We start from the raw sequence: 15339 nt of genomic DNA, 5'->3' as shown, positions 1-15339 counted from the left end.
CATAGCTTTAAATTTATGTTGATGTTTGCAGGTGACCTCGGGCCACCAGGACCTCATGGTTTGGCTGGACCACCAGGACCTCCAGGGCCTGGAGATCCTGGGCCACCTGGACCAATGGGTCCACCAGGAGGTCCTGGACCTTTCGGTGAGTCAGCCGACAAAGTAGACAACATATACATTTAATACCACTAACAGGTGTATAGCGTATGAACAAACATGCAAATTTCTTAACATATTCGTTTTTAACAAGACTCCATGATGTCTCAGGTCAGACAGGTATAAAGGGAGAGAAAGGTTTACAGGGACTACCTGGTCTGGAAATGCCAGGCCCTCCAGGTAGCAAGGGTAGCCCTGGTGTCCCTGGGTTACCAGGCTCAAAGGGGTGGTCTGGACCACCAGGACTTCCTGGTAAAGATGGTTTTCCAGGTGATCGTGGTAAGTGCTTCTTCTGGCAAATCTTTGTTCACCATAAACTAATAATACCCGTTGCTGATTAAACGTGTGAATGTTATTTATTTTAAGGTCCAAAAGGACAAATGGGACAAATTGGGGTTACAGGATCTTCTGGACCACCAGGCACCCATGGAGACCCTGGGGCACCTGGGCCAAGAGGTATTGGAATGCACATTTAGAATAAGAGTTACTGAAGGTCTCAGTAGTGAATCTTTTCTCTACAGTAAATGATAAAGCTTTTATTTCTAATTGGGTTTTAGCTAAAGGAGCTGAACTAGTTAAAACATCATGATGTTATCTCCTTCAGGTGACCCTGGCTTGACTGGACACAGGGGAGAACCAGGACTGACTGGAATCAAGGGTGAAAGAGGAGACACTGGTCTTCAGGGGCCAGCTGGTAACATGAGTGAGGTCGACATGGAGCACATGAAAGGGGATAAAGGAGACCCTGGGAACATAGGTATTAACAGCAAGACAGAAAGAAGATATTTTTGAAGAAATGTATTGGAGTTTTAAGGAGGCATGCACCTCTGGATCTGTGTTTATTAATTAAAACTGAACGATCTGTAAACTGTTTCAACATTCTTTGTCAGGTGATCCGGGTCCTTCAGGAACAAAGGGCTACCCTGGAACAACCGGAGACCGTGGAATGCCGGGTAAAGATGGACTGCCAGGATTAAATGGACAGCCAGGTTAGTTCCCCAAGCAATGTTCACAAAGTCAAAATAAAAGTGTGGTTACTACTAAATTCATGTAAGGGATGTTACGATGAAAGCAATCAAGTTTTTCATTTCCACTGCAGGTGACAAAGGTGACACTGGAGTTCCTGGGTTGCCAGGGCATATCGGAGAGCCTGGAGACCCAGGTTCAAGAGGGCACATGGGATTACCAGGTACATACTCTTCTCTTCTACACATAATGTTTCTGGGTTAGGGTCATAACAATGGTTTCTACGTTGAGATGAACCAATACTACATTTCCCTACTGATACCGATAGCCGATTATTCGGAGTGATACCGATTACTAGCCATATCGGTAAATCTCTATTTCTAAGTAAGCCGTTTCTGGTTTTTCAGGTCCAATGGGGCCAAAAGGTGGTAAAGGTACAATTGGGTCACGTGGCCACCCTGGAATTCAGGGCTTAGAAGGGATCAAAGGAGATAAAGGAGATCCAGGTATGGCATCATTAGGAATCCCTGGGCCCCCTGGGGAAAAGGTATGTGATTTTGCATGGACGTTAACATCAAGTCTTTTGATTAGATGTGCTAATAAAGGACTTCTGTGGTTTTATTTTATGTATCCCACACCTTTTTTCTTTTAGGGAAATGAAGGATCCAAAGGATTCCCTGGTGGACCTGGACAGAAGGGACAGAAAGGCACAATGGGAATTCTAGGTACTCCTGGAACTATAGGACCTAAAGGAGACCAAGGACTGATCGGATACGCAGGCAAGTTTTTTTACATATTTTTATAAGTTTTTATTAATTATTAACACAAAACTGAGACAATAATACATAATACTCTTTGCGAATCATATTAATTGCTAAACAGGTACTCCAGGGAAGCCAGGCGAGAAGGGTACCAGTGGATTGCCGGGTTCTTCAGGAGATCCTGGATTTCCAGGGCGTCCAGGTAACCGATACGCAAAGTGTTTGGTGGTTTGTTGTTGTATTTATTTGCATTTGCATTTTACATCCAAAGCATCAGACGTAGAAACCTCCTGAAATGACAATTACAATTGAAGTCAATATAGATTTCTACGGAAAGCATTGGGATGGCACTATCCAGTCATTGCTGTAAATTCTCATGAGATTGTTGTTTGACCAGGTACTCCTGGTCTACAGGGTCCTTCAGGTCCACAAGGAGACAAAGGCGAAGCAGGAGTTGATGGCATTCCTGGATTTTCTGGAGAGAGAGGAGAACCTGGTAAGTGTCTGTATATGTAAAGGTGTTTGAAGAAATGTGGAGAATGGAATTACTGTAAGGGGTGCAAATACAACCTACTGAGTGCCAACTCAAATAGCACAGGTATTCTGTTAAATGTCTACTAGCGATATGGAAAACATCTGTTGTGTAAAAAAATCAAATTAACATCTTAGAAAAAGCAGTTTTACACACATTCTAAATAATAAACATCTTACAGGCATCATCTAGAGGTCTATATGACAACAGACAGGAACATATGTCTTGCAGATGTGAACATCAAATAGATGTATTCCAGATGTAAATTTTCATTAATTTTGGATGATTTACTGCTGTCATTTCCAAAATTGAATCGCTTGTGGCGATTAAATAAGACGCAACACCGACTCCTTTGTGTTCTTCCTCAGGTCGTCCTGGGAAAGGATTTCCTGGTACCCTTGGTGAACCTGGCAGCAAAGGTCAGCATCACAGATCCACAATTGTAAAAATGAAATAACGTCTAGTGTAATGTAACATAATTAACTTAATGTTTAATAAATAAATGAGGGATGTGTTAATGAAATTCTGACATTCTTCTAAAGGTGATAAAGGCAACCCTGGTCATCCTGGCATTCCTGGGAGTCCAGGTATTCCTGGAAGCAAAGGAGAGAGGGGTTTTTCAGGTGTTCCAGGGGAACTAGGTCGCCCTGGAGAAATAGGATTTCCAGGACCATCCATGGACGGGCCTAAAGGAGACAGAGGATCTCAGGGGGAGCCGGGAGAAAAAGGTGAACCCTACACACCACTCTCTAGAACGTGCTTTGATCATTAATATAGAAGAAAGCTTTAAGTTACTTATAGTTTTTGCTCCAATAAACGTCAAAGCTTTATTAAAGGTCTTATGTGTACATAATTAAGTGTTATGTTTTTATTATTTTAGAACGAGCTATTTCTGTTTACATACACCGCAAGTCGCCTTTGCATAGAATTCACCATGTTGTTTCTACAGTAGCCCTAGACAGACAAATTCCTCTACAGAGCGTTTTTCATAAACATACTTTATCTCCTTCGGCAAAGAAGAAAAAACGTGATGACATCTTTGTCTTGTCAGCTGGAGTAGTGCTTCGAATTCACAACCTCACCCCTAGATGCCACTAAATTTCCTACACTAGCTCTTTAACTAAATGTCAACTATGTTCATGCAATTTCTCTTTTCTATGGGGGGGTTGATAAGGCATGATGTTTAATTACTAAATAAAAACTCCATCCTATACTAAATATGGTCATGATTCTCGTGGTGAGACACGGAGAGAGGACCCAGGTGCAGACAGCGGGTAAGGGGTTAACAAATAATTTAATAAATAATAAAACAAAGACCCACGAGGGGGTAACAGAACAAAACATGGATACAATAACATGACTAAGACTAACTGCACAAAGACTTAACATAAACTCAAAACAAGACCTACAAATACACTGCACTAGACTTGACAAGACACATGGACTCACCACACAACCACAATGAACCAGCACAAGACAAGACACAAGGGCATTAAATAAGGGAGCAAATCAAGAGGGAAACAGGTGAAGGGCATTAATCAACAACGAGGGTAACGAGAGGATGGGAACAAAGACGAGACAGCAGAGAGAGTATGGAAGGCCATAAGAACAATAATTGCCTCTCTCCACACAAAACATGAGATTCTGTCATGATCCTGCCACTAAACCAAGAGAAACATGACATGATGCGGCAGAATCATGACAAAATACTTCTTATTTTACTTATTTTTATCTTTATTGTTTTTTAACACAGGTGCAACAGGTGCACCAGGTGAACCAGGTCTACCAGGTGCGGTTGGAGCTAAAGGATTGAAGGGAGATGTGGGCTACCCAGGTCAACAAGGCACTTACGGCTTAAAAGGAGACAAAGGTTTCACTGGCATTCCTGTGAGTTTACATCGTCATCCACTAGCTCTATAGTTTTGCTTTTAACCTAGTCAAGTCTTACCACTTAAATGTGTGGATATCACAAAAATAGATTCCTGTAAGGCTTTGCCCTGCGATGCTCCAAGACGCCACTTGGTATCGAAATGATTTTAGGGTAAGAGAAAAATTTTAGCGCTTTAATACATATGTGCATTTTAGGGTGAGTCTGGATTACCTGGTTATAATGGACCAAAGGGTGAGATGGGTACACAAGGCGTTCCTGGTTTCCCTGGTAAGAATCTTGATCAAGTTGGAATTGGCTAAATATTGTCATTTTTTTACTTACATGTATATTAAACAGTGCTTGATAGAGATGACTGCTTTTATTCAATAGCTCTGTGTCTCTCCAGGTGCTAAGGGTGAGGTAGGAATAATAGGCTCAAGGGGCGAGATTGGTGACAGAGGATTTCCTGGGCTTAAAGGTAATAATAGACACTCTTGCATTTGTACATGATATTGCAGAAATAATAATTTTAGTTTTTTTATGTTTTCTCTTTTTGTTATTAATGAATCACACTACAAAATACGAGTGTAGAGAAGTTAAAAGGGTTTGTAACCACTTTGACTCTTAAGGAAAACTTTGAAACGGTCCATCTGAATTATTTATGCCTAACAATATTTGTACAATTAACATGATATTTAGTTAGTGTCAACGACTGTATATTGTGTCACCCTTAAAACAACATATAAAAAGTTACATATCAGGATTGTACTTGTAGCCTAGGCAGGTGGATGTCCTTTATATTCACTTTTAAGATCGTATTAGCCTCTTGAATGGAAAAATAAGGTATGGTGAAATTACTTCATGACTTGAATTTTTGCAATGTTTTAGGTAATGCAGGTCCCCCTGGACCCCCCGGGCCACACACATTTGTGAAGGGAGATCTCGGTTCACCCGGACCGCAGGGTCCCCAAGGTCCACCTGGACTCCATGGCTTCCCTGGACCAAAAGGACAACAGGGTGACTGTTGCAAATATCTAAACTTGCTATCTTAATACAAAGAGTAACAGTAGAGATTTAAAGTTGATGTGTCTTATTGGAAACCACCCTTCTAGGCGTGATTGGTCCTGAAGGTTTAAAAGGAGCTGAAGGGACACCTGGCTATAATGGACATCCCGGGGCAAAAGGAGAGCCCGGCCCAGCTGGAGTCACTGGTAGGTGCAAATTACATTTGATTAACATTTCTTGATGAATTTTACAGAAGTCATTCAAAAGGGTCTACACATTCAGAAACAAAAAAACCTTGGCAATACTATCACAATCCACACTTGTACATTTTCTATTTATGCAAACAGATGCTTTTATCCTAAGCAAATTACTTTTTTTTAATCCTATAGGACCCAGAGGTTACCCTGGACCCCCAGGGCCTGATGGTATCCCAGGTCACATTGGCCCTCCTGGACTTTCCTCAATGGACCATGGCTTCCTGGTAACTCGTCACAGTCAGACTGTTGATGTTCCATCATGTCCAGGGGGTACCAAGCCCATATACGAAGGTTATTCCCTGCTTTATGTCCAGGGCAACGAGAGATCACACGGGCAAGACCTAGGTCAGTCTAACAATCATATCACACATGTACTATGGTTAAAGGGCTCCTATTATGCTTTTTATATTGTGAACTATATTTGTTGTTTAATGTTGTCGTTTGATAATTAAAAAGGTGTGTGCACAGTAGAGATGCGCGGATGAGCTAAAATGTCACCCGCATCCGCTGCTTCAAATCAATTATCCACCCGCCATCCGCCCGCACGTATAATTTTCTATGATATAGATATCCGCACCCGACCTGCAACCGATCGTCACTTTAATTCATCTAATTATTTTCTTTAAGCATGATGTTATCAGATTCAGTGACGTTAGAACTAGTCTGTCAATATCCGATATTAAAATGATACGCTAATCGTAAAATGCTTTTAAATAAACATATGTATAACAAAAAGTTTGGCTTCGGCCACACAAACACAGCAGGGACAAAGCTCAAAAGCTTAACTTTTCTAGAATTTCAGAAACTGGTTTGTCAAATGTGACAAAAGGATGCATCATCACAGAACATTTAACTTAACAAAGATTAGTCAAAGATACACAGCATCTGACCTCTTTAATCTATAGGTACAGCCGGTAGCTGCCTAAGGAAGTTCAGCCCTATGCCTTTCCTCTTCTGCAACATCAACAACGTATGTAACTTTGCATCTCGCAATGACTATTCATACTGGCTCACCTCTCCAGAGCCCATGCCCATGAGCATGGCTCCTATCACCGGCCAGAGCATTAAACCCTTCATCAGCAGGTTAGTGTCATTTTATGACCCATCTTATCATTTAAAATTGATCATACGTGTGTACTGTACATTCTCGTTTTTGCTTGTGACAGGTGTGCGGTATGTGAAGCACCTGCCATGGTGATAGCAGTACACAGTCAGACCATCCAGATCCCACGCTGCCCTCAAGGATGGGATTCCCTGTGGATTGGATACTCTTTCGTCATGGTGAGGCGATTGCAGCAATAATTCCTAAAGAAAGCAATACTGTAAATCATTGTTAAGAGTGTTGAGATAATAAGGCAGGGCTCCAGACCCAAGCTCACAGGGTCCCATTGGTGAGAATGTTTGGGATTTATGAGTGGTGTGCTTGTGATAAGTACAGGAAAGAGTGAGCAGAGCGCTTGTGCACACCCTCTGTCTCCAAGCAAAAGTGTGTAAAGTTTGACTTAATTCTGTGTTGCGCAGACCAAACGGCATAAAAGCATCGCGGGACCTCATAAAAGCATTGCTCCATATGCTTTAAAAAACGCTCTCATGGAACATTGATGTAATACTCTGATTGTTCTGCACAGTGCTTAATGAATTTGAACAAGTCGATTTCCGTGGAGAGACCCTCACATGTTAATCAAGCAAGGTCGGAAGACAGAGACCATGTTTCACACGGGGCATTCGAGAATATTTTTACCTGAATTTCAGCCGGGTGTGAATGGGCTCAAAAACTGTGTTGCCTTTTCTTCTGTAACAAGTGTTCTGCACATACAGCTGACATAAAGGAAACATCATTTTCAGTGAAGGGCTTTCCGATGTTAACTTTTGTGATGTCCTTACAGCTGTGAATAACAAACAGCGCGCCAACGTAGGCTTATTCGCGACCTAATGACTCACTTGAACCGATTCGTTTCGCTGAAACAATTCGAATGTCAAACACTGAACTCAAGAAGAGACTCACTGTCTGAACCCATCAGCTCAGTCACTCAAAACATATCAGAACTCAAGCGTGCTAAGACAATCTAACACGACTGATTAGTTAGATTTTGTATTTAAATTTGATTTATGACAATGTGTAGTAAAGTAAACATGTAATAATTAAGTTCTGAGTTGCTTTTGAATGTTTGTGGCAAAATTTCAGCTTTTTGCAAAGAGGGCAGATTAAGGAGGATTTAACATTTATTTTTCATAAATTGACATTTGTCGCTCATGAGCATTATACGATTTTGGTTGATCTGACTAATAATCTCTCTCTCTTCTAACAGCACACCAGTGCTGGTGCTGAGGGTTCAGGTCAGGCTCTTGCCTCTCCTGGCTCTTGCCTGGAAGAGTTTCGGTCTGCTCCCTTCATCGAGTGTCATGGACGCGGCACCTGCAACTACTATGCTAATTCATACAGCTTCTGGTTAGCCACCATAGAGGACAGCGATATGTTTACGTAAGCTTGAATATTCTTTTCAGCTCATTTATCTTAAGCATTTACGATGGATATTACTTTTTGTTTCTTACTCTTAATCATTTTATCAATGTTTGTTCGTAATAACAAAGCCACACTAGGGAGTTTTTTTAAAAGGACCCCGAGATGGATAGAGAGCAAGGATGCCTCGTGTATATGTTGTGAAAAATTTAACATTTACAGTCTAACCTATTGTAACATATGTGCAGTACTGTATGTATGTATATGGATACTTAATGATGCCTGAGATCATGGTCTGCAAAACCATAAACTGTATCAGGGATCGTTCACCCAAAAATGAAAACTCTTGTCATCATTTACTCACTCTCAGGTTGTTCCCAAGCTGTATAAATGTCCTTGTTCTGCTGAACACAAAGTTATTTTTGCAGAATGTCAGTAACCAAACAGATCACATCCCCCATTTACTGCCATAGTAGGGAAAATAAATACCATAGGAGTCAATGGGGGAAAAGATCTGTTTCTTGATGACATTCTTCGAAATACCTTCCTTTGTGTTCAGCAGAATAAAAAGACAAAGACTAAATGATGACAGAATTGTAATGTTTTGGTAAACAATCACATACAGTACTACATCAAATACATATTTTACCCAATAGATTTTAATATGCAAACTCTACTCTTTATTTTAAAATACGTTTTAATATTTATACGATTTTTGCTTAATAATGTAATTAAAAGCCAGAGCCGATAGCCTCGTGGGCAAGTGCTCCAACACGTGTACACATTTGTGCTTTGGGCATTAGGAGTTCGAATCCCGACTGGGGGTCTTTTCCTGATCCCGCCCCACTTTGCTTCCTGTCCTCTCTCTTGCTGAAATATCGATTTCAAGGCAAAAACGGCAAAAATACATCTTAAAAAGTAATAATATGAATAAAATAATGTGACCCAGTCTGTGAAAACCATGCTAAAGTCTACTTTAACTATGAGATAACAAGCATCAAAGTTTAATTTCATCCATTAATTTCTCTGCGGTTTACATTTCTGTCATTAATCAATTAATATGGAAGTTTGTTTTCACAGAATGTTCTTTACATTATGTAGGATCCTTTTTATAAAGAAAACAGTAAAATTACAAAATCATTTTACATATTAAAAATACTAAACTGAATAAAAAGAAAAGATTTTAAGGCAAGCAATATTTGAAAATACTTAAAATGACTTAAATTACTACAAGTATACATACCATTATTATACAATCATTGAAAAATAATTGAAAGTGTCTTTGAAATGTAGAACACAACCTCCCTTTATCCACAAGGGGTGCAATCTTTTTTCTCACATGACACTTTAAACTTCATTGTTGCCCCACAAGTATTTTCAATATTCAGTTCAAATGAATTTAATTTATATAAAAAATATTTATATTTATATAGAGTTTCCATCTTTGCTCTTGGTTGTTGAATATAACTGATAAGCAGTCAGTTCAAAGTCAAAAGATTAGATAAGAATTTACTTTTATTCTTTGTAGGTTTCAAACATTATCAGCAAAAACGATTTTATCCGGCACAGTTTGTATAGAAGTTAGGCTTTAATGTCCTCTTTACTTTCTAACAGTTATTTCGAAATGGTGTAAATGTGACCAGTGTCCAATGGTAAAAGTATTTTTTAGACAGTTACGCTGCCTTCCTTACTGTGTGTGTTGTGGTTTGCAGGAAACCCGTCCCTACAACTCTAAAAGCGGGGAGTCTACGAACTCACATTAGCAGGTGTCAAGTGTGCATGAAGAGGGTATTATAGACCAGTCTCAACCTTACATCTGGTCTGTACGTTCCAGCTTTATGAACAAACAGCAAAATGATATGGTGCTACTTCTATGAAAAGCCATGGAAAAACGTCAAGAACATGCTCAGAAAGATTGCAGCAATGGAAGATCGAGAACTTTTCTTACAGAGTGCATAACTAACATTGTTCCGTTGTGTCTTTCATGAATGACACCTGTTTACACTTGCACTGAGTATATCTGTTAGTAAGCAGGTATCATCTTGACCAACAGTCTACATGAATCGGATGCTCTTCCGTCTAGCCCTTCTTTTTTCACCTTTATTTATCATGCCACTGAATACTATCAAATGCGAATATCCTGTTTATTTCTCTCTCTGTCTTCACTTTATAATCACCTATCACTAACATTAGAGATAAGTATTGTTTTGTTATTCACAGTCAGCGAGTTTGTCAGCACTCTCTTTGTATGATGTAGGAAAGGCAAAGTTCAAGCTTTGTTGTAAATACAATGCTTTGTTTAGTACTCAACACTATGTCACCATTAACTTTTAAGCTAAATTGACATACTTCATTATTTATGAAAGCGTATGAGAGTTTAAGCACCAAGAGGCCTTTTCTGTCCAAAATTAATGGTTGAAATGATGACTAACCACTGCAAAGTACCATCTTGGCACATAAACTGTAATATTCTGCACTGTTTTCTAATACCTTTAGATTGAAACCTAACATGTTTCAATTCATGCTTTCGGTGTGTATCTGTGTGTTCATGCCTGTGGGTGTGTCTGGTCCGCCTGAGTTTTGGTGCAGTAATGTTGTCGGATAATGGCACAGTTTCGATCAGGTGGCCATGCTTTTTCTTGCCAGTAATTTTCCCACGAGCCCGTTCAAACTATCTTCTATGAATGGAATAGTCTTCCAAATACCTACAATGCATTTGCAGATTTGCCATTTTATCAGCCAGATTTTTAAGGTCCCACCATGAGATGCTTTTTAAACAGTTCCTCTCTATGCTTGACTCTTATTGGCTGCCCTTTCCTCATTTCTAGTACAAATCATTTAAAATGTTTTTTAAAAGTTTCAAATGAAAGACGATATGTTTTTATAATTATCGTCTACAAAATTATTTAACATATATAAGCAAGTACCTTTAGAGCAAATCATTGTTTCGGTCAAGTTATCCAACAGTTGTTGAAAAACACAAGTTTTCCTTACAATGAACAAAGTAATATTTATCAAAAGGTAAATTTTATTTTTCTTATAGTTTGTTACAATGGTCCCCTTACACACTAAATGAAAACATTACCACTGCACTAACGCATCTAACAATACCTGAATAAACGTTTTATTGTTCCCTTGGTCGTATTGTGTCTCGCTGAAGGCACCGAGATGACAGATAGAGGCATAACGCTCATGACCTCTGTTGACTTACAAAATCTTTTTGTCAGGAGTTCTTGTTTTGTTGACTTTCCATTTGACATTCTATTGACCTGAACCCCAAAACAGCCTTTGATTCCTACATCTTGGATAAACTCCGAGCCTCGTCACAAAGGGCTCATCCATAATGTAGAGTCTGAGGTGAAGATTTCTTTTCATGTTTCATTTCAACAACAATCTCATGGATTTTATGTTTGGTCTTAATGCATCAGATACTACACCGGTGCACACATCCCATCTACGCAGATGAGTAGTTGCTTTTGCTGTTTATATTTTTGTCATTTAAAGTACACTGATAATACTTGACTATGCAATCTACACTACTTGGCTGTACCAAAACCCCTTGTATATAAAGTTCACTACAGTTGACTTTTTAGTCGGCCATGCAACCGAAGCGTTTCAACTTATTTAGCCTAAAGAAAAAAGCTAGTTGTGTTTTCACATTGATTTGAAAATGTGCCTTGAATTCAGGTGTGAAGAGTCACAGAGGTGTCCTAGAGCCCACATGCACTTGTTCTGACTTTCTGTAATGTCACTGACCTCACACACCCGCTGGATCTATGTGCATTGTTGTACCCATGAATGTCCGTTTCCAAGATTAACAGCTGCCGCTTTTCTTTGGAAGATGCTCAATACTAGAGAGATTGGTTACATTTGTAAAACTACTTTTCAAATGATTTCAGCGATGTCCTCACCCCATACTGTGCCATACAATAAAATGTTTGTATAAATGTGTGATGACGCATGATTGTTTTATACGAAGAACTTTTTCATTTTTATTTCTCCTGCAGTTCAATCCAATAAAAAAAGTGATGTCATCATTCACACTCCTATATGACTTACTTTCTTTGAACAGAACACGCATACAATGGGTCAATTGGTGCCAGTGTTGCTTGGTTATCAACGTTCTTCAAGAGATCTTCTCTTGTGTTCTGCTGAAGAAAGGAAGCCATGCAGGTTTGGAATGACATGATAAAATATTTTTCATTTTGAGGTGAGCTATTCCATCATAATTGCTCCCAAATGTAATATTTTATACTTTTAATACTTATATTGTTCTTGTGTACAATGTCGGGAGAAAAATGCACAAGCTCTTTAAAACGCTTACCCTTAAAAGGCACCTCATAATACAAATATTAGTACCTACTTAATTTAAACAAATACATTTAGTGTAGTAAAGTGTATGCGTTTGCCTATGATGTTTAAAGGGTGTAAGCAAAAAAACAACCTACAACCTACAATTGGATTACAGCTGTAATCTGCGCATCAAATTGTGACAAAAAATGCATTTTAACAAAACTACACTTGACGTGTATTGTCCACATGAAATAACTTGACCGTTAACGGCCACAAGAGGGCACTCTGAGTACACTCATTTCTTACAATATGGCTGCCCCTTTAAAGCTTGTAAAGTACAGGTATTAATTTACAAAACAGTCATATTTTTTCAGAATACATTGTTTACCTTGCCTTCTGACCCTTAATTCAGAACCAGTGTGGGAGTTTTAATTCACCTCGATATCAATTCCAATCCCATACGCTCACAGAATAAAGATAGATCTGGTCAAAGATGATAAACCGGGGCCTCATTTATAAAACGCAGCGTGGAAACCGTCCGAAATTAGATTTTAGGATCATTTCTCAAAGTACGTACGTGTGATTCATTGAACGAACGTACGCATAGAAAGCTCGTGTACGCTTCTCTGTTATGTGAAAACTATAAATCGCGAATTATCGTAAGCAAAGGTACGTAGGCCAACGTCTGCTCAGACCCTGAAGTAGCGCCATGCACTTTTCCACATCTTTTATACTGTAAATATGAACGTTGTCGTGGATTTTTGCGTACGCACACTTTATGATAAGATCTGTTTTATAAATGAGGCCTCTGGTGTCTGGTCATCCTGACGGCTCAGTTAGGGACTGACCCTTATATGTTTCCGTCTATATCCCAGGAAAAAGTATATTTTTGTGTTGAAACTCTCCAGGGGTTAACGTGCAACGGTATCTGATTTTCACGAATATTTTCCACATTATTTGACAACACATTCTGAGAAATACTAGTGCCAGTTTTAGCTTTTCCAGTGAATAACATCAGTTTCAATATATGTATTCACGAAGTGGGTCATTAGTATTTCCATAAAGTTAATGGCACCTTAATTCTGCCAAATAAATAATCCAGCCTTACTTTGTGTTTAACATTGATGCAAAAGACAAGAATTTTCCAAGGTTTCCTTGTTAGCTTTCCTAGAAATGTTTAAGGATTATATTTAAGGTCATCTTGTCCTCAAACATGTTTACTTGCTAATTATTGACCGATAAGACGGCCCAGAGTCACTTACACTTTACAATCCCTCCATGTTTAAACAGCACTGGACAGAATGCACGCTGATGGACGATACTGAAGCGCAGTCATTTTCACTGTGGCCCTGTGCTTGTGTACGCTGGTTATAAAGCGGGTTATCAACATACTCTAATGTGTGTAAAGCAGTATGAGGGAGCGTCCAGTTTCTGGGTTACGCACACAGATCAATAAGCATGAGATACGCCTTTTGAACTCTGATTGTCTTCATTCAAATCTCATTTTTTCAATCTCTGTTTGCCGATTGGGCAAACATGTCCTTTTACCTCCTTCAGGCATGTGTTGCCTGTAAAATGACTTGTATGAATGGATGACCTTTGACCCGAAATGAAGTAAACCATTTATGGCTTGTAAAGACTGAAGGGCAACAGAATAGCACCATGTATGATGATCAGTACAGTAATGCTATGTTCCTATTCAGATATACAGTAGTAGCCAAAAATAATGTCTTGAGGGCATACGTATATGTATACCATATTCACTTTTATTTTTCTGTCATAATAGAATAAACTAGAGATGCACCGATAAAAAAATTCTCCACTGATGCCGATGGCGGATTATTCAGAGTGATATCTGTCGATACCGATCCTGAAGAATAAATTAATATTTCTGAACTTTCTGAATGTATCTTAACATTTCCTTTATACAGAGCACAGATTCATTGCATTTTTCTGACCTCTTTTGGCTGCTTTTAAACCACATAGCCGATTTTGTGAAAACATTTTTTTAATCGTAAATGAAAAAAATAATATTTTATATTGTAAATATAGTTTATTAATATATTCTTTTGTAGTTATATTTTGTATTCATTCTCCTGGCCCTCAACTCAGTAAGCTTCACGTTGAGTAAAATGACTTATTTTATGACTTATGAATTATGTTACACATTATTTTAAACTTGTGATGTAAAATTTTTATCACATTTCAAAAATATGTGAAAATTCTGTTACCGTTTTTTTACAGTGTAAAATATTGCACGTTATTTTACAAGTATTAATCATTAAATATATTCATTTTATATACTGATGCATTTAAAATATCTTTATTTACAATAAAAAGTTACACTGACTTTTCATTTCAAGCTATGCTTCAGTTTACACTGTAAGCACGATGCAACACGCATACAACTTTTGAAATGCTAAAATAATATTTACAACTTATATAACAATATAACTAAGAATAAAAGGAAACATAGATTGCCATATAGTGCTTGGCTCTAAGTTTCAGTTCCTGTCTGTTTCAAAGTGACCTTCAGTAACAGTTATTTGAGCGTGAGCATTTATGGGGTGAGAGGAGCAGCTGAGGAGTGTTGTGAAACCCTGTTGGTCAAAGGCAACACACTGCAACGAGAGTATGGCGGAAGATTGAGGTGAGGAGTCTCCGCTGTTGACCTCACGAACTTGAAACGCTTGTACAGTCGACACACCATCCAAATATAAAACAAAATCATACCTTATCTAAGAGCTTGTGAGATAGAGTGCAGAACAAATATGTCAGTGATTGGCCAATGAGATGAATGAGCATTGCCACGTGACCAAGAAATGGAGGTCTGCGTAGATATTTTCGCACACTTATCAGGATTTTTAAAAAATGGACTGAAATATGTGCACACCCTACAAATGCTCTTGACTGTGCATACATAAATCTATACAAGGTTTTATAAACGACTCCCTCACTGGTGCCCCCTCGATAAAACCACAGGTCCCCTTGTCCATGTGCCCAGACAGATGTGTCCAGATGAATGTTGTGAATAAATC

The 15339-nt window shown here is 38.8% G+C and overlaps 1 protein-coding gene across 1 annotated transcript in view; it reads left to right on the top strand.

Moving 5' to 3' along the window:
• Window positions 1–12050, top strand: part of col4a1 (collagen, type IV, alpha 1) — a 43601-nt gene extending 31551 nt beyond the window's left edge. The window contains exons 31-52 of the mRNA XM_079464604.1: window positions 32–145; window positions 268–435; window positions 523–612; window positions 761–913; window positions 1047–1145; window positions 1256–1345; window positions 1530–1669; window positions 1775–1901; window positions 2005–2085; window positions 2281–2379; window positions 2784–2834; window positions 2958–3143; window positions 4169–4302; window positions 4501–4573; window positions 4692–4763; window positions 5174–5302; window positions 5398–5496; window positions 5680–5892; window positions 6453–6630; window positions 6714–6828; window positions 7857–8029; window positions 9721–12050. Coding sequence (XP_079320730.1) covers window positions 32–145; window positions 268–435; window positions 523–612; window positions 761–913; window positions 1047–1145; window positions 1256–1345; window positions 1530–1669; window positions 1775–1901; window positions 2005–2085; window positions 2281–2379; window positions 2784–2834; window positions 2958–3143; window positions 4169–4302; window positions 4501–4573; window positions 4692–4763; window positions 5174–5302; window positions 5398–5496; window positions 5680–5892; window positions 6453–6630; window positions 6714–6828; window positions 7857–8029; window positions 9721–9805 — 2669 coding nt within the window. The 3' untranslated portion in view covers window positions 9806–12050. The remainder of the gene's footprint in view (window positions 1–31; window positions 146–267; window positions 436–522; window positions 613–760; window positions 914–1046; window positions 1146–1255; window positions 1346–1529; window positions 1670–1774; window positions 1902–2004; window positions 2086–2280; window positions 2380–2783; window positions 2835–2957; window positions 3144–4168; window positions 4303–4500; window positions 4574–4691; window positions 4764–5173; window positions 5303–5397; window positions 5497–5679; window positions 5893–6452; window positions 6631–6713; window positions 6829–7856; window positions 8030–9720) is intronic.
• Window positions 12051–15339: the final 3289 nt, after the last annotated feature.

The sequence above is a fragment of the Barbatula barbatula genome (assembly GCF_947034865.1).
Source record: "Barbatula barbatula genome assembly, chromosome: 9".
NCBI lineage: Eukaryota > Metazoa > Chordata > Actinopteri > Cypriniformes > Nemacheilidae > Barbatula > Barbatula barbatula.
Note: the sequence above shows the minus strand (reverse complement) of the source record. Positions and strands in the feature narration are given on the sequence as shown.